This window comes from Octodon degus, unplaced genomic scaffold, assembly GCF_000260255.1.
Source record: "Octodon degus isolate 3935 unplaced genomic scaffold, OctDeg1.0 scaffold00108, whole genome shotgun sequence".
NCBI classification, from domain to species: Eukaryota; Metazoa; Chordata; class Mammalia; order Rodentia; family Octodontidae; genus Octodon; species Octodon degus.
Window position 1 is genome coordinate 4,400,225 of NW_004524684.1, and position 10,822 is coordinate 4,411,046.

Below are 10,822 nucleotides of genomic sequence, written 5' to 3' on the forward strand. Positions count from 1 at the left end.
GTTCCATGCCTAGCTCAGCCCGCCTCAGCAGACCTGCCCTTAGGCAGCCTGAGCCAGCCAAAAAGCCTTGTAGTGATCCTCCTGCCTCAGTTTCCTGAGTGCTGGGATTACAGATATCTGTGAAAAAGCCCAACCTAAAATGAGTATCACATGAATAATTCTGTGCTTTGCAAGTGTTTACCAATAAGTATGTGGCATCAGCTAAAGTTCTCCACCTTTAGTATGTCCCAGTCCCTGTTGTTGTAACAGCCACAAACAAGCAGCTTGAAGCTGTGAAATCCCTCCTCAGACTAAGGGTGCTTCACTTTGGAGAAAGAACAGTGTGTCCTCTCCTTTCTCTTTAATGAGTTTTATTCAAATATTGAAAATTTTATGCTTGCTTTATAAATATCTGATACTACTTATAGTAACAATACTTAGGATGCTCTATTGTTTAATTTAAAAATATCCTAAGATTGTAGATCCTATGTTAAATTTATTACCATAAAATGACAATAGTAATGAATAAAAGGAGAGAGGGGTGACACTCTGGGACTGTCCCAGCTCCCCAGTGTGTATAGTACTTCCCTCCCAAGTCCCTTTGCTTTAGATACATACAGTTTTTGTATATCAACCCTATCTCATTAAAGTGCTTTCAACACTCTGTGAGACTTCTTGTATTTTGAAAGTTATGTTAACAAGTACAGCATCTTTTTTATCTTTAATATGCCCCTTTGATCAGAAAATAAAGATACTAAAATATAGCATGTCATCCTTTTATTTCCATGTAGGCATATTCTAGATACAGAAAAGTCATTTGTCTAAGTATTTGTTAAGTTTGAGACCACTTCTATGTATAACTGCTTAGCATAAATCAATGTTTCCCAACACAAAAGCCTTGGTTAAGAACCCAGCTGGCCTGTATCCATTGAACAGCGGGAACGGGAGAAGGTCAGAGATGAGAACTGAGGTCCGGCTCATCCATAGATGGCTCTCGCTCTCCTGGCCATCACCAGGTCCATGTGCAGACCAAAGGACAACCTCTGTGTGCTCCGGCCTTGGGACGCACCGCCCTGAATCTTTCCCTTCTTCTCTGTCTCAGAATTGCCCTGTGTTCCCCGCGCTGCCGAGCTCCGTAACGACCATGCCTCATGTGCCTTCTTCCTCTCAGCAGTCACACGTGAGCAGCCATCAAACTCCTTTGCTTTTGTCCTTTCTTGTCCCTAAATCTTACATCTGAACGTGTAACTTGTGCCTTCATTCAGGATCTCATCATGAACTTGAGTAACAGTAACAATTTCTTCATTGGCCAGCCTACTACAAGCCAACTTGTATATAAGCAGCCAAAAGTAGTGGAGTTTGACCAATACTCCAAATATTATCATTTCACGTCCTGCTGACCGGATGAAAAATGAAGCCTTTTTGTGCTGCCACACAGATCCTTTCTGGTCTGCTCCGCTGCGACATAAAGATCTATCTTCCAGCAACACCGAGGAAGATTTTAGAGTCTGTATTTTCATTCTCCTGTCCACTCATGAGTCTTCCTGTGCTTCCTACAGCACAGGATGGAGGCCGTGATTTACTACTGACAGAAGCAAAAACAGGAGGCTGTGCTCTGATGTAAATGAACTTTTCACATTACAAAACCAAAGTACCTTCTTGATTTCTCATTTTTTGTTGTCTATGTAATAAAAATTATGTTTATTTCATAGAATTTTCATGTAGAGATTGTAAGAAAACAGTGAACAAAGAGAACACTGAGAGCTGTTCCATCAACTACAGAGCTAAAGGCTAACGTAGTGCCAACACTGGCCTTCGGGCAATGGGCAGGGGCACTAAACTGGAGGGAAAAAGAAGACTGAGGCATCCATTTGGGGAAAGGGAGAGATCACACAGAATACAACTGTGTCATTCAAAGGCAACAAGACAAAGTCGCAAAAGAACTTTGAGGGCCTCCAAAGGACTAAGACACAACTTAGAGGCCCAAGAATTATGCAAATATAGATGAAGAAATTAAGCAAACAAAAGCATTTTAGAATCATAGAAGTTAAGATCGCTACAGTGACCTTATCAATGTGCCTGTAGGATAAAGTGAGTAGGTAGAGGCCATGTGTTGGTAATATTTTTCACTGATGAATAGAAAGAAGGGAGCTCTAATAAAGTACAGGGCCAAGTTAGGCAGCAGGTGAGAGGCACTGTGGAAGTTAACAAGCCAGGAAAGAAGAGATTCACTTAATGAAGTGTGTGCTTCATCCATCGGGCATTTCGAAGATGAAGAAAGATATTATTTTTGGTAAAGAAGAGGATATAAAAGTTAGATTGCAACAAACTCAAGACAATGTGGAAGGAAAAAAAATAGTAACAAGGAGTACAGACTACTTTGAGAAGTATTTCTGTGTAAAAGCATTTTAAAAGATAACTCTACAAGGTGAATTCAAGGGTGATATACATCAAAGAAGAAAAGGCTAACCAAAATTAACATTCACAGTTACCAAGAGGATGCACCTGGTAGAGAGTTTTGAAGATGACAAAGGTCAACATGATTCATGGAGCAAAACTCGGGTTATGCGAGGCAATACAATTTATAGTACTAAGGCCGAAATTAACCTTAACGCTAATTCAAATAGAACATAATAGATGAGCAGTGACATTGAGCAACATTCACGGATCCCTGTTTTGTTATACCTCAAGGGTCATCTGGGGAGAGGCGCGACAGAGGAAACAGAAGATGAAAGTGCTGCTGGGAATGTGCCTTGTGGAGTATTTCAGAAAAAAGTAGGAATTATTGTCCCAGATAAAGTGATAAACATGATAGCTGTCAACCAGGAGACAGAAAATAATATGTTATTTCATTCTATAACACCCAGGAATAAAGGCATTGACAGTCCTGGAGGGGTGAGGGTCAGATGAATGCTAAGAATTAAAAACACTACACAGTATTACTTTGGGGGAATCGAGGTTTAAGTGGGTGTGAGGCGATGGTAAATGGTAAATAAGGACACTTGGAGGGTCTCCAGGGCCAAGGGCGTGGGTGTCCATTAAGGCAGAAGGTGACGAATTGGATATTTCAACCTTTTAGGAGGACCTCAGCTTCAATTCCTGGCCCCAGTTGAAGGGAAGGGTGTGAAATGAAACCAATTTAGTGAACTGGGAGAAGCGTGGCAGATGGAATATAAAGCATTGGCCAGAGAGTTAGACTAGCAGAATTTTTAAGGAAGGAACAATTCTAAATAGTAAATTTATTCTACTGAAGTGTAAAATACTGATGTGGGAATTAAATAATGACTTTTTTTAACTTAATTTGTGTTAGGCTGTAATACAGAGCATGGTGAGTTTTCACAGCTTTATGGAGTCTCAAATTCAATTTTCCCTTGAGTCCTGCATCTTAGGGTCAAATTTTACCTGGATGCATTTTGTACCAGCATGTGGAAGAAGCCTGCGTAAGGACACAGATTTTGAACTTGAGTCTAATATCACAAATGAAGTTATTGTTTATTTTATATAAAACAGAGAGTCTTGATGGCGTCAAGTGTTTCACCAGCCTTCTTTCTTTCGAGTGTTATTGGGAGGCAAATTATGTCTATTAAATGTTCGTGCTGCTCATATAAATAATGTTAAAGGTAGAGTGTGACTCCTACAATTCCTAATTCAGGGCTGAAATGAAAAAAGAAAGTTTAAATGACTTCTGTGATTTTACCAGAGAGAGTCTGTTAAATAGTATTCACCAAAAGTCATGCACACAAACAGGATATTTGCAACCTCTTTAACGAATGCCACTATTTGCTTAAACATTCTTTGCATTAGTAAATGATTTGAATCTCATAAGTGGGCAAATTGTGAGTCTTTGTGCAATGGAGGCTGTTCCCCAAAAGGCAGGGGCTGGGGTGGAGTCCCACCCCTGAAAACACAAGACAAATAAAATCCGCTGATCAATTGAAATAAGCTAATCTGAAAGAAAGAGAACCCAAATATCATGCAAAACCTTCCTCTGAGTGCTTTGCCTAGAGAAAGGGACGTTGTGGGAACCCGTGTGAGGTGCAATTGCTATTCCTTATGAACTTGCCACATTGCAAACGCATCTCTGTCTCAGCAGCTCTGGGTTTGAACAATGTCTGCTGCAGCAGGGACACAGTGTGTGTCCTGCAGGCAGATCTGCCCTACCAGGTGTTCCCCCAGCTTGCTGATTCACAGTTGTGAATGTGTGAGTGCTTTAAGGATGTACATGCAGCTGTGAGGTGTGATCTCTTTAGAAACATAAAATAAACCATTCTATAAAATTTTAAAGAAAAATGTATTGAGTGGGATGAAGGAAACAAGGATGCTAATTTGGAGAAGTGAAGGAAAAGTGGACACGCTCCTGGCAGTGTGTCCCATGTGCTGTTCACAGGGTTCTTCTTTCACCCTTGCTGATCAGAAAGAGATGTCTTGGCCTGGCTTAGTCACCAGGGGATCTACTTATCGGTTCCTACCCATTGACCAGGTTCTTGTACTGACATCTCAAAATAGTTGTCTTCTACTTGGTGAATTTCAATCTCTCCCATTCATACCTAAAATGTTTTTAAAGGATAAACAGGGCCTACTTAAAAATGCAAAATGAAAATAACTTTGATTTAACCTGAGCCTGTGTTTCCTTTGTTTTAAAGTTATACAAAAAAAGGAATAGAAAAAAAACCTGTGTGCATGTATTGACATTTAATGATTTTAATTTGGGAATCTGCTATGCAAAGACTAAACCATGTTGGTCTGGAGATTTACAAAACCACTTCCTGAAGTTGTGTGGGTCCCCAGGGTCCTGTGAGAGCTGAGCAGGAAGACGGAAATAAGCCCATTTTACATTCTGCTCTACTAGTGTTAGATTCTCCTCACTCTGCTGTAGGCTTTAAAGTACTTTGACTTATTATATTGAGTAAGTTTTATTTTACCAATTGTTTTATAACAGATTTTATATAATGTCAAAATCATAATTCCCCTCTTGTAATACTAAAAAAATGCCTCCTGTAAAACTAAAAAATGCCTTGAATATATGTTTGTTGAATAAGTGAGAATAATTTGGATCATTTGAGAATATTAATTAGCCACAGTAAATATGTACACAATTGAAATAGTTATTTTATATCTAGACTTTATCTGATTTATATTTCCAGAAACCAGATGATTGGATTTATATTTTAAAATAATAAAACTCAGATGTTATGATCAGAAAGTAATAATGTGATGTTTAAAAGAAATGAGACAGAAAGGTTAAAAATAAGAGGTTTCAGAACTAATGGAAACAAACACCCTGGGAGAGCTGTCCACGGTGGTGCTGGGAAGCCACAACCCCATGACTGAGAACTGCGGGCTGGAGGTGGCTAGATACGAGATGGACACACAGGGCTTCAGACGTGGAAATGAACCTAACCTGCTCGTACCAGAACAAGGTATAAAAACATAAAGGAAAGTAACTTGGAGAAACAAACAAACTCAAACCTACATTTGAAGTCATGAATGTAAAGGGAGCAACAGCTGAGACAGAAATGCGACATACGCGGACCCCGTAACTCAGTAACAGGAATTTCTCCTGAATAGAAATATAATGTAGCCCAACATTTATCAAGAGAAATTTTAAAAGTAGCTTTTTTCTTACTAGAATGTTCTCTTTTAGGGTGTGTTTTCTAGCTACATTTTTTGACTTGTTTTTAAGCCCATGGTGTTATTACCTTGAGCTCAGTTGTCAGCTGTGTCTACGTGATATGAGCCAACTTCAGGGCTTCCTACAAGTGGTTTTTTTTTTTTTTTTTGCTAAAAAAAAACAAGACAAAAGAGATTTGGCATCTGTTCCCAGATTTTACTGATGGACTGAAAGACTAGAAAAGGATTCTGTGTGCAAGTTGGGTCTTGACTAGTCCAGCAGCCCCGAATGTCTTTGGGTTCTGGACCCTCACATGTCCAACAGAAGCAAAGGCTATGTCTGCCTTCCGGTGCATGTGGTATTTGGAAAGCTAGTGTGATATTGCTTAGCGCCTGCAGGCCAGACAGTGAGGGTCAACACAAAGAGTGAGTTCCTTCAGAAGCATTTGTGGGTTTCCAACTTTTTAAAATAGGCAGCTAGGGGCCAGCAAAACAGCTCAGCGGGTTAAAGTGCCTGCAAGCAGGCACAGGGGGAGGGGGTACGATCCCACCAGGCCTGCTGTGCCGGCCCTGTCCCTGGGGCACACTGAGATGGCAATTGAGACTGGGTGTGGTAGCGTGCGCCCTTAGTTCCAGCTCTTGGGAGGCTGTAAACAGGCAGATCGCTATTGAGTCTGATCTAGTAGTGAGACCCTGAACACCCTGCAGACCCTTCCTTAAAAGGCAAAAAAAAAGGCACCTAGGTTCTGGATCTAGGCTCAGACCATGACTAAACTTACATTGATCCACCGCATGGGACAAACGTTGATGACATTTATTGCTGGACATAAAGCTTATCCAGTGCACATTGCCATAGGGAGGACATTGTTTCAACCACGGGGCAAATTAAACAGATTACACTGCTGAGCAGCTTTCAGCATGGGAGAGGGGCTAGGTCTCACTCACTTGTATTGGGACACCTTTATGGTGTCCCCTTAAGGCCAAACTGAGTATAGAAATTGCGCCATGGACAAGCAAATTGAATTCACAAAGGAGCCTGTAGCTGTAGGACTGTTGATTTGAACTGGACAGTTGAATCATGCATAAAAGTCAAACACAGTCTGAAAGGGAAAACTTAGCCAGAGGTTTGGAATATACTTAAGAAAAGCCAAGGGAAGCTCTATTCACTTAGGACAAATAACATGTGGCTGAGAAATTCAATGCATACATCAGAGCACAATACTCCAAGCATATTTTATGGCAATGACCCAGAAATCTGTCACTGTGGGAAAAGTGGCAGGCAAATGGTTCCACTAGTGATTGTGTCTTTTGGGCAACCCTTGCATTTTCTTCTCGTCCAAGTCTTCACTTAAGCCTGCAGGTAGTTGGCATTGTTCATATCTTACACAGCAAATTGGGCTTCAACCAGGAGTTCTGAGGAGCGGCAATCTTTTCCAATTCTGGAAACTGCTGTGTCAATGATCCACTGATTCTTATTCCATAATTGAAAACCTTTGTTCACTTTCTAGTCCCCCCATCACCCTCAGCTTCCAGTGCTGGGTTCCTGTCCCCCATACACTGCTTTTGCCTGTTTGTTCCCTCTGCAGCTGGGTCTCCAGCTCCCCGCCCCTCCGATGGGCTGCTGCAGAGTCACTGGGTTTGTCATGTTCAATAATATCTACCTTTGTCTAAATCGTAATATTCATTCACTTTTTCTTCTTAGTCACTTAGATATGTATTTTTATAAAATAAGAGAAAATATAAAAGCAATAATTGGTCAAGATTATTTTTGCACTTTCCACCAGTTGAATTCTATGAAAGTTTCAGTGTGATAAATCACTGTGCTATACTTGGAGGGAATGAAAAATAGAACAGATGTGAAGTCTGAACTGTGCAGATGCATAAGCATTCAGGGGAACTTAGATACAGCATTTTCCAGGTCTACCACGTCTTCGCATGCCAGAGCCACGAATGAGAAAAAATTATTGACACAAAGTACTTTATAATTACTTCATTAGTAATTTGACATCGATTGACTTTAACAACCAAATAAATAACATATCAACTTTGGTGTCAAACTACTTACCATAGTTTTGTTCAAACAAAACAAAATAGATATTTATAGTTTATAACTAGAGGGTGGTTTTTTGTAGAAAAAAACCTGACACTTAGGCAAAGATTAGGATGTGATAAAATGATAAATGTATTTTAACTTTTTAATGATAGTTAATCATGCATTGAAGTAAAGTAAAATATGCTATAAATAAATACCCATCATTGCTTATCAAAAATATGCTATAAACACAAAAAGCTACAAAATTTGTATACACAGCTCACATAAAGTCTACTGAAGTTTCCAAACAGTTCTCATAACAAATCCCCGGATGGAAACTCACTGGGAAGCGAAGTGCGAGAAAAGCGCACGCACCGTAATGGAAGTGCTCTCTGGCTCTGGAAGCAGAAGGGAAGGCTTTACCTAGGAGGAGCAGCTTCACGGTTCTGGCGTCCCGCTCGGCGTCCTCCTGAAGCTTCCTCTCCAGTTCCTTGGACCTCTTGGCTGACTCCTTGCTCTCGGCGCTGATCCCGCTTCCCATCTTGCCCGGCGTTCCAGGCTCCGCTTCTCTGCTCGCGTTCCCCTTCGGCCCCAGCGTCTGGAGCAGACCTGCCGAGGTAGCCAAGGCCCTCCCTTGCCACCAGGACTCTGCTTTGCCTGAGGAGAGCTTGCTTCCCCAGCTGTCACCTGACCCCAGAGTGACACCCAGGACTGGGATGGAGGCTGAAGAGGAAACTCATTTTGCTTTCAAATTAAATGGTCCCTTCTGGCACATCTTCAAAAACACTCTTGTCTGCCCCTGCAGAACAGCCAGAATACCCTACGAGGCTATCAGAATCTATGTTGTAAGGATGACAAGAAACTCAAATGGACTAGCAGCCAATCTTTATTACTGTGATTGCAAGTTATTATTACTAATGGCATCTTTTCTTCGGATATGTGGCCCTTGAGCTCTTCCTAACCACTCTTAGGACACAGTCCTATTTGTATTTCACTCACATTGATGGGCTGCGTATGCTTAAAGTGGGGAAAATTATGGAGAAGCTTTTAGTATATCAGTGAGCTGGAAAAAAAAAACACCTTCTTTTTAGAAGAAATGAGAACTAACATGTATGGTTTTTTATACATGTTCTGTTGCCACAAACATAGAATCCAAGACAATTTTCTTAAATTATTGATTTTAGTCTCATAGGAACCATCTCTACAAATAGAGCTTTTACTGGTCCTGAGAAAGTCAACCCATCAACACTAATTGAAGGCCACCTGGGTGTAGGCGCTGGTGCTGACGGAGCTGTGCCCCCTGTAGGCAGCACTTTGACTCCCTAGGGCCATCAAGCAACATCTGCTGTGGGTGGGAACTTGTGTTCCCAACCTCCTGCCCAGCCCTCAGATGCCATGCCCTCTGGCAAAGATGCAGGATTCTGGGATGAGGTGTTGTGGACCAAATTTTGATTTCTATGAAGCATAAAGTGCTTAGTGGGTAGGCAATCCATATTTTTCTCTTAAACAGAATCATTTGCCCATGGCAGAAGACATGTCCTTCTAGTACACTTTGGAATCTGTGAATTCACATAGAGAATGCTAGGATATAGTTAGTAGGTCACCTGTGAGGGCTTCTTGTGTGGATCATGTGCAAAGTTTGAACAGGTGAAATTTTTGAATATTCCTACAACGAGGAAGTAGGCTTCCAGATTAAACATAAATTTCTTCTTTGTTTACTTTCACCCAGTAAAAATGTTGTGCTGAAGATACATAAACATAGTCAAAGCATCCTGGATTTTACCTCTGCAAAGCCATATTATAATAGTCCAAACATTTGGAAAGGTACATATGCAAAGATCTGTGTAAATCATGTGGTGTAACTTTTACAATGCAAAGATCCAGTCCCAAGACATGAGCTTCATATGGCCCTGCTCACGCTTGGAGACAGAGCCCACTCTGAAGATGAGACTTGGCATACTAAAGTGCCCTTTGTACATTCCTTTTATATAGAACCTGATTCTGCACAGTACCCTGAGCACTTAGGATTCTTGCTTGTGCCGCAGCAGCAATGGCTGACAGGATAGATTATTTAATCTACACTCAAGAGTAAATACATTGCAGAGCATTTGGGCGGGAACACATGCTGGCTCTGGGAGGGAATGTGCTTAGTGAGGCTTCCTAATTGAATCACCAACTACAACTGACCAACTCTTTGGGTCAATTAAGAGGAAAGGCAGACACTGTGTGCAGTGTACAAAGATGGTGGAGGCGTACGTTTCTCAGTAACAGAGAACCTTTACTCTACTTTCGAGACTGTGATGTTATTTTTCTATGAGTGACTACAGTAATCCTAGAGTAGGATTACAGGTGTGTCTGTGTTACCAGAAGGGAATTTTGGGGAGAAGAAGGCTCTTTCCACTTGTGCCCTCTGCCCAGGGGCCTGGACACGACACCTCTGTTGGGTCCAAGATGTTAGTCATTGTTGCTCCACTGAGAGATGTGGGCTTCTGAAACTCAAGACATGATGGAAGTCTACACGGCAAAGCCACCTTCCAGGACCTGGAGTATCCACAGAATTTGGTATGGCACCTGCCCAAAATAAGAGTAAAAATTATATTTTCCTGACAACTTGTTAAAGGCCCAGAGTCATTTATTTTCCTGACAACTTGTTAAAAAGTTAGTTCCTGACAACTTCTTGTCTTTGCTTGGCATCATACCAGATCTGCTTCAGCACATTCCCTATTTTATGTTATTTTAATCTATTTATTTATTTATTTATTTATTTATTTATTTATTTATTTTTAATGTATTTTTAGTACAGGGTTTTCAGGGTCTCACTACACAGATCGGACTCGTAGTGATCCTCCTGTTTTCAGCCTCCCAAGCACTGGGAATACAGGCGCGTGCCACCATGCCCAGTCTCAGTCACTGGCTCAGCGCACCCCTGGGGTGGGGCTAGCACGGCATCACTTCTGCATGATTATAAGAAACGGTCCATGGAAAGCTCATTGTTAGCTTCCATCTCAGTCTAAACAGTGCTGCCATTCAGTCCAAAGTTCTGACTTTTGTTCTCTGAGGAAATGGGAGCAGCAGGCTTGCGTTCATTGTTCAGCCCTGCTGCAGAGGGTCAGGACCCTGGACACGCTAACAGAGAAAGGAAAATAAGTCAGATGTGAGGACCAGAGATAGGTTTGATCCTAAACTCACAAAACTTAATAA

General features: G+C 41.3%; 1 protein-coding gene across 1 annotated transcript in view; it reads right to left on the reverse strand.

The window, feature by feature from the left end:
• The window catches only part of Gnat3 (G protein subunit alpha transducin 3), a 46,005-nt gene extending 37,843 nt beyond the window's left edge, over positions 1 to 8,162 (reverse strand). The window contains exon 1 of the mRNA XM_004639253.1: positions 8,045 to 8,162. Coding sequence (XP_004639310.1) covers positions 8,045 to 8,162 — 118 coding nt within the window. The remainder of the gene's footprint in view (positions 1 to 8,044) is intronic.
• Positions 8,163 to 10,822: the final 2,660 nt, after the last annotated feature.